At 44.7% G+C, this 15,000-nt stretch overlaps 1 protein-coding gene across 1 annotated transcript in view; it reads right to left on the bottom strand.

Moving 5' to 3' along the window:
- Positions 1-15,000, bottom strand: part of fat2 (FAT atypical cadherin 2) — a 109,172-nt gene that overhangs the window by 51,514 nt on the left and 42,658 nt on the right. Inside the window, exons 10-16 of the mRNA XM_078288937.1 lie at positions 14,696-14,906; positions 10,094-13,761; positions 9,379-9,775; positions 7,850-8,049; positions 6,952-7,105; positions 5,907-6,140; positions 277-666 (exon numbers count right to left, since the gene is read on the bottom strand). Coding sequence (XP_078145063.1) covers positions 277-666; positions 5,907-6,140; positions 6,952-7,105; positions 7,850-8,049; positions 9,379-9,775; positions 10,094-13,761; positions 14,696-14,906 — 5,254 coding nt within the window. The remainder of the gene's footprint in view (positions 1-276; positions 667-5,906; positions 6,141-6,951; positions 7,106-7,849; positions 8,050-9,378; positions 9,776-10,093; positions 13,762-14,695; positions 14,907-15,000) is intronic.

The following is a 15,000-nucleotide window of genomic DNA, read 5'->3' as shown; positions in this document are numbered from 1 at the left end:
ACCGGCAACCAAAAAGATTACCGCTGAGAAGTCTGTCAGCAAGCGACGGGGCTTATGGGAAATGTGGTCTTAATTTGGAGAAACACTAACAATGCCACTGGTGTGAGAAAGAGTCTACTAATTATCTCCCCCGCTGTGTTGTTTGTTTACAGTAATTATACCGAGCTATCACAGTTAATTTGACAATAACAGATTGATGTTTGAAACCACTTTATAAAAGGGACTGACAGACAGGGAAAGAGAGAGAGACAAATAGTAAACAAAGCCTGTTCTCACCTGTCTGAGGGTCCAGCAGGAAGCGTCGGTCCTCGTTCCCGGAGACGACGGCGTAGACGACGGGGTCCGGCCCGCCGCCGTCCCGGGTGAGGGCGGAGACGCTCAACACCTCCGACCCCACCGCCAGGGACTCCGGGAGCTGGGCGGTGTACTCCGAGCTCAGGAAGATGGGCTGGTAGTCGTCCAGGGAGACCACGTCCACCGTCACCGTGGCGACGGAGTAGAGGTGGCGAGGCAGGCCGCGGTCGGTGGCCTTGACCTTGAGTTCGAAGGTGGGCGGCGTGTCGGGGGACAGCGGGCGCTCCAGACGCAGGATCCCGGAGAACTCGTCCAGGGAGAAGTAGCCGCCGTCGCCGGCCAGCAGGGAGTACTTCACCTCCGAGTTTATACCTGCAGAGACGAGAGGAGAGAGTCAGGGTCACACGTTTACTGTTCAAGGTCAGGCGGCGCCCACGCGGATCCGTTCTGTCCGTCCGTCTACGTTCATTTCAGTGCATTTTCACTGAGAGCTGTCTGTTCTCTGGACAGGACTGATGATGTGTTTCCATCCATTTTGACAGAAAGTTCAATCCAGTTGAACTCATTCTGGACGGACAGATTCGTCACCATCTGTTTAGCCAATCAGAGGCGTTCCTACGGTTTTTTTTTTGGGGTTGGGGGGGAAAGCCGCGAACACAGAGACAGCGGTCCAACTAAAACAGATAAAACGAGAAAGCTTCTGTCTACTGATCACACGTAATATCCAGAGGAGGGGAGGCGGCCAAGAAACAGCCTGAATCACCAACAAATATAGACAAGACAAATTATTTAATTACTCTTTAATTAATAGTGTGTTGTTTATAGCAATAATACCCTAGAGGGTATTCTTTACTGTAATTATCGTCTGATGGTGATGCAACTCGCGACGAGGTGCAGCCGAGTTGCATCAGCAAAGCACCGATAATCACAACAAAGTACGAACTTCTGGATATTATGGCTTTTATGCAACGGTCACCAACATGTGTGCTGTCCACAAAGTGTGTACATGCATAAGAATAAAAAACAGGACACTGAAAGAAAAAGTTAGGATGCTGTAGTACCAAAGGAAGCCAATCAGCAGCTTAGGGTTCCTCACTTCAAAACACATCCCTAAAGGGTTCCTTAAAAAACCTCCATATATTTAGAGATTCATGGAAGTACCGCCATGGTTTATGAAAGCTTTATGGACCTGAAGAACCAGTAGAGGTTCCTCAAAGCCATTTGTCTTATTAAAGTGTATTCCCGCAGGCTGTTGCGGTGGCGGTAATACAGTTAGAATGTGTTTATAATCAATACTGGTTTAACGAAAGCTAACAAAAGTTGACAGGATGAGTATTTTACCCAGTTACAAGGGATTAAAATTTGAGATAAAACTAAGATTTCTCTATCTGAGTTACATCTGAGCAGTAGCTGATTTGTGCGGTTTGTGTTCTAGGTAGTTACACAACCTGCAAACATTTAGGTTATCATGTGACATGAGTATGGTAAAAGAGTTATGGTTTGTGGGAAAGGAGAGACAGAGAGAGAGAGAGAGAGAGAGAGAGAGAGAATAACATGTTAGTCAATGAGCTGGGTAACGGCAGAACATGTTGTTGCACGATGATCGCGTTCATTTCTTTGATAAGAATAAAGAATTAGCCAAGAGGCTGCTGCTGCTATCAAAACCACATCTGGGCTTCCACCAGGCATGTTTGTGATCAAAAGCAAAGGCACAATGTGAAAGCACCTAACCATAAAGAGGGAAAATACACAAACATGATATAACAACCAACAGAAGGCGATGAAAAAAAGCTGGGATTTTTTATGTGACACGCAACTTTTAGTATGTGCCAAAAATAAAGGTGCACAGTGGCAAGAAAGTGGACAGACAGACAGATGTGTTTGAACTTATATCGTCAGTCTCTAACGGGACAACAGATACTCTATCCATACATATAGATGAGGCTGCTTCTACTCACACTGCAGTTGAGTATTTACAACACACGCACCTGTGGAGTGGATGCATGTGCACGACATCAATGTGCACTATATATGTACACTCACCGGCCACTTCATTAGGTACACCTTACTAGAGATGCTTGTGTGTGAAAATCCCAGTAGATCAGCAGTTTCTGAAGTACTCAAACCAGCCCGTCTGGCACCAACAACCACGCCACGTTCAAAGTCACTTAAATCACCTTTCTTCCCCGTTCTGATGCTCGGTTTGAACTTCAGCAGATTGTTTTGACCATGTCTACATGCCTAAATGCATTGAGTTGCTGCCACGTGATTGGCTGATTAGATATTTGTGTTAACAAGCAGTTGAACAGATGTATCTAATGAAGTGGCCGGTGAGTGTATATACATACATGAAAACATAATATCACAGGTGATATCTCAGATGCCACTGGTGTGATTTTGACAACATTTGGAGGAATGACACATTTTGGCAATCTGTTCTGGAGTTTAAAAAAGTAAACTGATTGTCCTGATGGAGGCGCAATAATCGATCTATTCACGATGGCAAGACTATACATGTTTTGGCACTTACTGTAATAATGAATCACCTTGTGTCAGCAGTGCTTCTATATATGTATATAATGAGCTATAAGTTATGTTTGCTAATGTTCCTGTACTCTCCATAGAGGAGACGAACGCAGCTGATCTACCAGGGAGCCACAGAGTGGAGATCACATTCAAATTACCTGACTCATTAATTCATAAACTGACAGTTAATTAATAAACTGATTGTTAATTAATAAACTGATCATTAATTCTGTCTAATTGTCATCACAGCTCTGAACAGAATCTGTCCTTGTTTTTCTCTCTCTCTTTGAGGTGGATGGGTTTTCTTTTGTACCACCTGCAGTTTATATTTCTTTCCTGAGTTCTTCTCTCGCTTCCTCTTTTCTTTCATTTTTCTGGCACATCAACTCATCTTAAAAGTAAATGAATCATCGTCGTCTGTGAGAAAGTTGCAGTGCAGAGAAGAAGGACAAGCTGCTGCACATCTGAAGGAGTGGCTGACCTGTTCTGTCTGCTCCTGTTCCCGCTCCCTACCCAGCTGTGTGTGTGTGTGTGTGTGTGTGTGTGTGTCTACCCATCTGTGTGACTCTCTGTGTGTGTGTCTCTGTCTACCCATTTGTGTGTGTGTGTGTGTGTGAGAGAGAGAGAGAGAGAGTGTGTGCATGCTTACCCATGTGGATGTATGTATCTTTGTGTGAACACAAGTGTGTGTGTCTGTCTCTACTTGTCTGTATGTGTGTGTGTGTGTGTGTGTGTGTCTACCCATCTGTGTTGGTGTGTGTGTGTGTGTGTATGTGTGTCTACCCATCTGTGTGTGTGCTTATGTGTGTGTCTACAGGTCCTAGTGTGTGTGCTTATGCGAGTGAACGAGTGTGTTTGTGTGTGTAAATGAGTAAATATATGTGTGTGTGTGTGTAAGTGTGTGTGCGTCTTGCCATCTGTGTGTAGGTTTATGTGTGTGTCTACAGGTCCTAGTGTGTGTCCTTATCTAAGTGCACAAGTGTATGTGTGTTAGTGTGTGTTATGTGTGTGTGTTTGTGTGTGCATCTTGCCATCTGTGTGTCTATATGTGTGTGTTTGTGTGTGTGTGTGTCTACAGGTCCTAGTGTGTGTCCTTATGCGAGTGCACGTGTGTATGTGTGTGTGTGTGTGTGTGTGTGAAACCCTCTTTTGAATGGCGTTTCAAACCCCACACACACACCTACACTGTTAGCAAACAGATGGAGCTTTAAAACAAACTGGTTTCAGAAGAGGAAGCTGTCTGTTTCAACTGACTTTTATCTGATTTCACTGTTCCAACATAAACCGAGCAATTTGTAAAGGCAACAAATGAATAAAACATCAAACGCTGCAGCAGGAATTTGTACCAAACTGTGCTGACCGACTTCAATCAGAGGAGTTTGCTTCAGATTAGCTCAGTATTTGTTCAGCGCTGAAACCGAAGCGATAAATAACAGAGTGATCAGATTCAGTGATAAAGTGATAAAAAATGCAGACAGAATGCCTAATTTGTGCAGGTGAGATAAAAAACACAAGAGGCTTGTAGAAATCAGAAGATTTCTAAGTAAGTAAAGTAAGAAAGTCTTGAAGAAACAAGTAAGGGAAAGAGAGAAGACAGAAATGAACAAGAAAAGGAGAGAAGGGAGAGAGAAACAGATTTGTGGTTGTTGGTTAGTGTAGTTAAACTTTAACTACATATTGCAATAGTTTGGTAGTAAATTCAAATTTCCTTTTACTAGTTCACTATGTTTTTTTTGTCATGTTGAGACGTTAACAGCAGCAACTACCAACTAGTTTTGGTCCTAAGAAAGAAAAATAACTGATAAATAAAAGAGATTCTGCTCTACAGTTGACAGCCTCAGTTGACGGTTCATACTGGTGTTATGGACTGGTTTAAATGGTTGAATTGGTTTAAGTCTCAGTGGTAGAGCAAGGCACTAACACTGCCAGGGTTAGGGGTCCAAATCCTTGCGTGGCTCCAGGGGCGTACAGCAGTGTGTGAAATACTTTTATATTTAAAAGAGGAAAAAAAAAATCCCAAAGAACAAATAATTACCCACACATTTGGAATGACAGAGTGGGCGTTTGAGAAAGCAAAACTCTGCTGGGACAGGCTTAGCCATTAGTCGTTTATTATGTTTAGGATCAGTACTGCCACACACACACACACACACACACACACACACACACACACACACACACGCACACACAAAGGCAAGCCTCTCCATTTAGCTTTCATAGTTAAGGATCACTGATACCACACACACACACGCACGCACACACACACACACACACACACACACCAGTGTTGACATGACTGTAGAGCCGTCACAACATGTTCTGAGCTGAGGGAAACAATACAATGTTCCCTACAGTCCTGCACTGTTATGATTCACAGTGCAGACAGTCTGTGACTCACTTTCCTCTGGTCAAAACCAGCGTTTGAACAAATTGAATCCGTAACATTGTCATATAAATGAATTTCTGTTTTGCAACCCTCTACCACTGATTGCTAAAACACAATAGTGATTCAATCTACACCCAGTTCATTGAAGCTTTTCCATTTGCTGTTCTAAACACCCGGAGTCTCGTGATGCGTTTTACGTTTCCGTAACCGCCATGGCTGATCAGACGAAGAAAAGAGCGCCACCCACAGAAACTCTAACTGCGTCAACAGAAAACCCAAGCTCCGCCCACATTGTTTGATTGACAGGTGATCTATAGGAAGTGCAGTGCAGAGACACCACAGCAATGAGGCTGAGCAACAAAGATGGAGACTAAATCAAAAAGACCAGGAACTTACAGATTACCACTTTAAATACTTAAATGCTTGAAGGATTTCTTTCTTTTTTGGGACTTTTACAATGGTTGCATCTGTACGTTTTTAAAGACTAGTTTTTGGGGCATTTTTGCCTTTATTGAAGAGGTGAAAGAGGAGAGAGACAGGAAACATTAGGAAAGAGAAAGGGGGATGACATGCGACAAAGGTCCCAGATCAGATTTGAACCCAGGATGTCGCGATTACATGGTACTCGCTATTTGACAAATCGCTCTGCTTGGCTGGACTTATCCTCTACATATTCCTAGCACCAAGCACAGCAGCTTACCGGTGTCTGGGTCCTTGGCGTATATGACAGCGATGGGCGTGCGGACGGTGGTGTTGTCGAACACGGTGACCTCGTAGTGGCTGGAGGAGAAGCGAGGCGGGTTGTCGTTCATGTCCTGCAGCATCAGCAGGATGTCGGCCTGGCAGGAGCGGCCGCCGCCGTCCGTCGCCTTGGCCACCAGGTTGTACTCCGCCTCCCTCTCCCGGTCCAGCACCGCCAGCGTGAACAGCTCACCTGGGCACAGGTGAGCAGAGGGTTGCAGTCACAGTGAAGTGAAAAACCACTTATTCACCTTGTTAGTCAATTTTACATGACATAATATACACTTTTTTAAACAATAAAGGCCAAAAATAATTACAAACTTTTTATTTTCTTGCGTTTTTATATGAAATCTCATTACTTTTACTTCCAGGAAAACATACTTTTAGAGGTTATTTCATGGCGTACCAGTAGGCATACATAAAATTTCCAGCGAATTATACCATCACAGATTTTTAATAATTTTTTTAACCTGATTTCCCCACGGGGATCATTACAGTTTCATATTATTTTATCTTATGCTATTCATTGGAAAACAGTTAAACTGAAATAGCAAAATAGGATATGTTGCTAATCTTTGTGTGAGTAATGTGTTTTGGGGAAAACAACACAAGCTTATATGTAAATGTTTTCATTTTTGTGTCCCATTCAGCATACTACCATCCCATTGGTTAGTGCACTACCCTAAGTGAAATTCCAGACATATCTAATATTGGTAATATGATATTATAAAAAAAAAAAAAGCCTGATATCTTAAAGGCGATTAGCTGACAATGATGAGGAAAGACGGATGACGGTGTTATGACAAAAATAAAGTGTGATGGATGTCAGTGAGATTCCCCCAAACATGAAAAAAACCATCACAATAGAAAGGCTCAGCTCCTTGTCAGCAGCTGCGGGTCGGAGTATTTGCCGGAGTGCCGATGGTATCGCCAATTCAAACAAACAGCTGAGCTTACTTAGAGCGAAGCACTTGTGTTTTGACCCCAAACAGACGGCCCGGTACCTGTCCTGTGGTCGAGATGGAACTTGTCGGCGTCGGGACCGTGGAGAGTGTAGGAAATCTGGCCATTAGCTCCCACGTCTGGATCTGACGCCGAAACCTTCAGAACAAACATGCTGGAGGGCGAATTTTCCATCACCACCTCGGTGTATACCAGCTGGAACAAGGGGATAATAACAATAATCATAACTCCATTTGCACAGCACTTTTCTATGTAAGTGCTGTAAAAATGAAAGGAACAACACACAAACATCAACTAGCAGCTAATAAAGGAAACACTTCTGCCCTACAAATACAAAAATCACTCACTGCTTATAGTGTGAAATGTTTATAATGGCTTATAGGTCTTGGCAGAACATCCTCAAATATGTGGTTATGTAGATTTTATTCTTTGTCCTCTTATCCTCTGACCTAAAGCTGATTAACACAAATGAATAAATCTAATTTGCAACCAAAATTGTATTTTTTTCTTTGTATGGCAGACTCCATTTGTGTGGCTATCTCCATTAATAGCAATGGCTCTTTTAGTCCTGATACCTGAATATTGGATAAATAAAAAATGAACTTTTCATCCAATATGCAACCTCTTTTTCATTTTGTACATAACAAGATGACAAAGGTAGAAAGCTATATTTCTCATTTTAGTTCCTGGCTGAAAACAGGTTAGCAAACCCTGCTGTGTTTCTTATGGTAGCTACTGCAGATTCAGATAGGAACCTGCAACATCATGGACTTATGCTTTCTGTCAGCCGTGCAGCCTGTTCCACAATTGTTGGAAAAGAGCGTGGTGCTGAGTTGGCTTTCCAAGGATAAATAAAGATTAAAAAATAATACTGTGATAAATACAATCCAAAAATCTAAATGAAGGGCAGAGGGTAGAGTAAAACCCGTCTGGACTCACCTGTTCACACAGCGGACTGTTGTCGTTGATGTCCAGCACGTGGACGTCCAGCGTGGCCGGAGCCTCGAACCGTCCGTCGGTGGCCGTGACCCGCAGGGTGAATTTGTCTTTGGTCTCTCGGTCCAGCGGCTCCTTCAGGATCAAACCCCACTCGCCCTCATCCTCCTGGACGATGGCAAACTGGCCCAGCGGGTCTCCGTCTGCAGGGTGGGAGAGGAAAGACAAGTTTATTTATACAGCACATTTCGTATATAAAGGCAATTCAAAGTGCTTTACACAAGGTATATAAGACATTAGATAAGAATGAAGTGTATAAGAAGAGAAAATAAATAATTAAAATGCATAAAAAGAATAAATATCAAGTTGCAAGAATAAACATCAAGTTGCAGGAACTGAGTTAATAGATGATTATTAACGATCAATTGTTAATTATTAACCATTAAGCCTTATTCTTGTAACTGCATCTTATCAACTGCATTGGGGTCATTTCATTTATTTTATTTCCCTTACATGTTATACTGTATATGCATTTTTATTTTAAAGGGGAACACCTGCAATTTAAAAATATCCATAAGGTAATAGAACATGACAGAAAATACACTGCTGCCTGCTATGGGTTATATGGGTTCTTGAAGGCCAATACCAGTTAACCAATATTTCTGGATTGAAGTTGCCAACAGCCAGTATTTTATGCAGATATTCTGTATATATTGTGCAAAAGTACAAAAACATTGCTATTATTTAGCAGTTCCCCCAGAATTGTATTCTTTTCAGGATGGAAAAGCCATTATGGGAAACTAAAACTGTATTAAAACTCATACTAATTTAAATTCTTTTAGGAGGGTCAGCAGCCCCTTAAGGCAGGGTGAGGCAGGTTTCATTGCCGAATTTTGGCCAATATGGGAATCAGTCTAAACCTATTATGTACATAACTTGAATGCAAATATTCCTCCCTTACACATTGCAAAAACAATGTTGTGACAGCGAGCTCCACTAGAGCGATCAGGGCTTAACTGTCTGGAGGAAAATACAGGATTTGCATTAAGTCAAGGCTTTGTTGTTGCCATTAGCCACAGGGCATCGAGTTGGTATTCCTGTCCTGACTACTTGTCAACCTGCTCTTCTTTGTGATTAATCTGTGGCTGAATAACATAATAACATGACTCAGATGAAGGCGATTAAGAGGGATTTCATTCCACCTCATTAACGTCTTGATAAATCCCACAGTGCAGCAAATGTTCGACACAAGTAATATGGATGATAAAGCACATACACACACACACACACACATACACACACACACACACACACACACACACAATCACATACAAATATATAAACACACACACATGCTCATGCACACACACACACACACTCAAACTTCTACAGATACGTAAACACACATACAAATGCATAAACATACACACAAGGACAGACAAACATACACACATGCCTCAATGCATAAACACACACAAGCAGCCACACACGCATGTACACATCAATACACAAACTCGCATACACACACACACCTGTGATGTAACACGTCACAAGACGGTTTTCCAGCGACACGTCAGCATCGGTGGTTGTCATGGAGATGATGACGTCGCCAGGCCGGCTGTTCTCCACCACCGAGCCGCGGTACACCTCCTCGGAGAACCGCGGCGGGTTGTCGTTCTCGTCGGTGACCGTCACCTCCACCAGGACAGACGACGACAGCTTGACGTCGCCACCGTGGTCGATGGCGACCACGTTGAACCTGTAGACCCGGGTCGCCTCGCAGTCCGTCTCTTTAAGAGTCGTAATCCAGCCGCTCTCTCCGTCGATGGAGAACACGTCGGTGATGCCGTCTGTGATGTCATCGGGCAACGACTCCAGGCTGTAGGTCACCAGACCGTTGGTGTCGGTGTCCGGGTCGTTGGCGGTCACCTGGGAGTCAAGATGTGGAATTGGTGGTCGCATTATTATTTTTTTTTAACTGAAGCATTTTCGTATAAAGAAACCAGAACCGATATTATTGGCAACCTCCAGTCCACACCTGATAAAAGCAGTTGTAAATACATCTTGTCTATATAGAATAGAAGGACAATCTGCTTTTCAAATGCAAGACACAGTTTGAGGGTAGACTCTGTTTTTCTGAACATTTCTCTTTTGTTTGAACCCCATAAGTCTGTAGCTTACAATACTACCCTCCTTCCCTCCCCAAATTAAGTACCAAACATACCCAAAAAACGTTCTTCCCCTCACCTGAATGACAGTGGTTCCAGCCGGCATGTTCTCAGCCAGGAAGGCCCTGTATGGGTTTGCCTCGAATACCGGCTGGTTATCGTTCACATCCTGGACCTGGATGCTGACGGACACCAGCGACGCGACATTCGTCCCGTTGTGGTTCCCCTGAGCTATCACATCTATCTGGTACCACTTTGTCTTCTCGTGGTCAATGGTCTTCTGCACCAGCAAAGTTCCGCTTTCTTGGTCCAAGCTGAACACTTTGTCTTTATTGCTTTCGACTGTGTTCCCGTTCACCAGGCTGTATATGAGAGGCATGTCGGAGTCGGCCCTCACGGTGCCTATCTCTGTCCCCATGGGGATGTCTTCAGCGGCTGAGAAGGTGTAGAGAGGCTCTGAGAACTTTGGGAGGGGAACCTCGGGTGGAACCACTTTGACCTGAACGGGGACTGTGGAGTTGTAGAACGGGAGGCCACCGTCGCGAGCCTTGACTTTGAAGTTGAAGATCTTGTTCTCCATGCCAACGAGACTTTCTTTCACACTCACGATTCCAGTGAAAGGATTGATCTCGATAATGTCTTCCGTCACCTCTTCCGCTTCGTCGACAGTGTAGGTGACGTCAGCGTTTCTGCCATCGTCTGCGTCATAAGCCATGATCTGAATGACAGGGGAGCCTTTATTTACAGTCGACTGGATTGAAACCTGGTATTCTGACGCTTTGAACTCAGGCGCGTTGTCGTTCTCGTCTGTGAGAATAATCTTGACGGTGCAAAAAGCCACTTTTCCTCCGCCATCTTTAGCCATCACTTTAATAGCTATGACTCTCTGGGCGGGGTTTTCCCTGTCCAGTGGTTGCGTTGTGACAATCTGCCCGTCATTGTCGATGGCAAATTTCTCATCAGCGAGTTTGTTTATGATGGTGTAGTCAACACTGCCATACGGCCCATCGTCAGGGTCTATGGCAGCCAATCGGATCACGCGAGTTCCCGCCTCTGCATTTTCGGCAAGCTCCGCTTCATAGATGTTTTGTTTGAAATAGGGGCTATGCCTGTTGCTGTTCATCATGTCGATATTGACCGGTGCTGTGTTCTGAAACACTCCGTCAGACACTGCCACTGTCAGGTTGTAGTAGGGATCCAGATTCCTCTTACAAACATTAGAAAAGGAGATGATTCCTGAGGATTCATTGATGTTGAAGTACCGGCCTTCATTCCCTGAGAGGATTTTGTACTTTAGGTTATGCAAATCCCTGGTGTCAGGATCTGAGGCTTGGATTTTGATGACTATGTGGCCACACTTAGCCATTTCATCCAGTGTGGCTTCGTAAAGGGACTTGCCGAAGTCCGGTGGGTTGTCATTGACATCGGTGACATTTACAATGACGTAGGCCTCACTACTAAGAGGAACAGTGCCGTTGTCAATAGCTTTGATTTTCAAATGAAACTGCTTTGTGTTTTCATGGTCCAGCACCTGTGTTGTAACAATCAACCCACTCTGAGGGTCTATCTCAAAGAAATCTGTCTCATTCCCCTCCGTTTTCACCATCTGGAAGGTCAAATCTTTATTTCTACCAGAGTCCCTATCAGAGGCAGACAGGTGTATGACAGAGCTGCCAATAGGAAGCCCCTCGGCAATGTCCACAGTGTGAGTCAGCTTTGAGAAAACCGGCGCATTATCATTCACATCCTCCACTTCTACTTCAACCGATGCCTCAGAGAAAGCTCCAGTTACAGAGTCAGTAGCTCGAACTGTCAACACATGCATGGACTGGCTCTCATAGTCAAGGGGGTTAGTGACGGTCAACACACCTGTTTTGAAATCAATATGAAAGTGTTTTGATGCGTTTTCCTCCTCAAGATTGTAGATGAGCCGATAGCCCTCTGGATTTCTGGCCTGGACGTGTAAGATGGTGGTGAATGGGGGGACATTTTCGGGGACTTTCAGTGGATAGAGCAGAGTCTGGAAAACTGGGTTGGTTCGATTCCTCACTTGGATACTGAGCTGTGCTGAGGTGGTGCGGCTGGACTCGCCTTCGTCTGCAGCCAGGACAGTCAGCACATACTTGTTCAGGGCTTCAAAGTCAAGAGGCCTTTGAAGGGATACATCACCAACGTCTGGGTCTATTCTGAAGAGGTCAAAGTCCTCCTCAAGTGAATACATGATGGAACCATTTTCTCCCAGATCCCTGTCAATGGCAGTCACTTGATACAAAACATCACCTGGTTCTGAGTCCTCAGATATCATCATGGAAAAAGGCAGGTTTAGAAACTGCGGAGTGTTGTCATTGACATCGTCTATGTAAACCTTGACCTGGGTTGTAGCTGTCCTAGGTGGTGTTCTCATGTCTCGTACCTCCACTACTATGTCATACACATCTTGCTCCTCTCTGTCAAAAGGGATGCCCGTGGTTTCAAGTATACCCGATGTCTGAGAAATGGTAAACCTGCCCATTGGGTTTAGCACAGAATACATAAGAGGTTCATTTAGGTAACAGCCTGTGGCTCTGAGTGCCGCTAAAGTTTTGACCATCATGAGGTTTTCCGTAACGCTTGCCGAATACACATTCTGCTCAAAACCGAGGTCGCTCGCCGTTACGTTCGTTATGTTCACCTTGACGATAGCCGAGTCTTTGTAGAGGCCGTCAGAGGCTTTGACAACCAGCTGGTAAAATGGTCTAAACTCAGACACATTGCTCACGGTGACGACTCCAGTGTTGGGGTGAATTGAAAAGGCATTGTGAAGATTCCCCTCAGTAATGCTGTATGACACTGTCGAGTCGGCGTCATGGGCCATAACACGCACAACCTCTGTGTCTCTGACAGCCGGGAAGATGATGGATGGCTCGTACATTGGCATGGTGAATTGCGGCGGGCAGTCATTCAGGTCCAGGACACGGACGGTGACCTTGGCAGGCTCTGCTGCATACAGCAATGGCTCCCCTGAGTCCCTTACCTGCACGGTGAAATGATACTCGGCCATGGCTTCAAAGTCAACCGGCGATATTATAGAGAGCGTGCCCATACTCGAGTCTATCTTGAAGACTTTGAGGGCCTCCGGTTCGAGGATGTGATAGACCAGCAGAGAGTTTGCGTCTCTGTCTGCGTCCGAGGCTTGGATGACCAGAGGGGTGTTCCTTTCTCCCATCACCATGCTGTTTATGTGGGCCGACTCACTTATCTGCCCCAGGTACTCCCTCTGCTGAAAAACAGGGGCATTGTCATTCTCGTCGATCACATAGATGTAAACGACAGTCTGCGATGAGGCTCCAGCTGTGGTGGAGGCTTTAACTTTGAGCTTGTATGAGAGACCGTTCTCAAAATCAAGGTGCTTTTGGTTTGAAATCAACCCGGTGTAGGGGTTGATGTGAAACGTCCCGTTGGGGTTGCCATTTTCAATTTCATAATGCACTGCAGCGGGGCTGGAGGCCAAAACAGTGACCACTGGGGTTCCGGGTACGCTTGATTCACTGATCTCTGTGAAGTACTCGTCCGAAGGGAAGGCGGGTGGGGTTTGGTCAGAGATCCTGATGTGGACGTGGACAGAGCAGAGGTCACTGCGCTGAGGGAAGCCCTGGTCGGTGGCCTTCACTGTTAAGTGGAACTGGTCCTGAGGCTGAAGGTCCAAAGGCTTGGATAGACTGATGGACCCCAGTTCTGGGTCTATGGAGAAGATGTTGTCAATATTCCCTGTAGGGGGAAAGGAAACAATATGTTATACAAATGGACAAACCCTTTATTTATCCTGGTAAGGTCAACGCAGCACGCATTTTTTTGCTGGAAAAGAGTCTGCTTCATGTTCATACTGTTCTACACATTCATGCTGGGAACCACTCAGAACAACCACAGTCTTCTACTGAACTGGTCCAGCTCCACTGGACCAGCTAGAGGTTAAGTGCTGTGCTCATATACGTAGTTGTTGAGGGAGGGGAGAGTATTACTCATTCACTCTTCCCACCAACATTTTGATCATGTATGTGATGCATGATCAGCAATATTCCCTGGAGAACTCTTGTATAACTCAGCTATTCCACTAATATAGAGATAGATCAAGATGTTTCAGCCTAATTCTCTGAGTGAGAAGTAAACAGGGAGGCATTAAAATGATAGAGACAAGGGCCTGAGACCAGAGGGTTGCCACTTCAAATCCCGTAGAAGCTTAGAAAGTCATGGCAGGGAGTAATTGAGAAACACTCTCCCTCTCTCAACAAGTGTCATCACGGTGCCCTCGACTGAGGCACTCAAACCCTTTGCTTTAGTGGAGCTGCTAAGTGGCCCACAGTAGACTGTGGTTGTACTGGGAAGCTCCCTGGTGTGTATGTGTGTAACTGTATGAATGTGTTTTTCATGTATTTTATTGAAGCTCAAATGATAATCACAACATCACGTTACATTCTGTTCGCTTCAGATTTTGTAAGCGTTTTAACAACATTTTTAACAAAACAAACTTACGGACAGACGTAACATAAAGATACTTAACATTAAGATAATAAATTTTAAAAAAAAATCTCAATAAACCAACTCCATGAATGTGAAGTAGAGCTGTGCTGAAAAAAGCCTACGTGCATAAATGAAGGTAAAAAAAAATATAAAGCATAATACACAATGACCCCTCGCCACTCACCGGAGTGCAGAGAGTAGCTGATGTCAGCATTGCTGCCCATGTCCTTGTCCAGCGCCTTCACCCTGATGACCTCTGACCCTGTGGGAGCCAGGTTGGAGATGCTGGCCTCGTAGCGCGGGCTGAGGAAGGCAGGTGAGTGGTCGTTACAGTCCTCCACGTAAACCACCGCCTTCACAAAGTTCCTCTTCACTGGGATCTCCTGGTCACGCACCTGAGGAGGGGTGGGGAGATATTAAAGCGTGTGTTTTCGTGCGTGTGTGTGTGTGTGTGTGGGAGTGTGTGTGTGTGATGCTAAAGGCGAGACT

The sequence above is a fragment of the Centroberyx gerrardi genome, chromosome 16, assembly GCF_048128805.1.
Source record: "Centroberyx gerrardi isolate f3 chromosome 16, fCenGer3.hap1.cur.20231027, whole genome shotgun sequence".
Classification (NCBI taxonomy): domain Eukaryota; kingdom Metazoa; phylum Chordata; class Actinopteri; order Beryciformes; family Berycidae; genus Centroberyx; species Centroberyx gerrardi.
The sequence above is the reverse complement of the archived record's forward strand: the minus strand, read 5'-3'. Positions and strand labels throughout refer to the sequence as shown.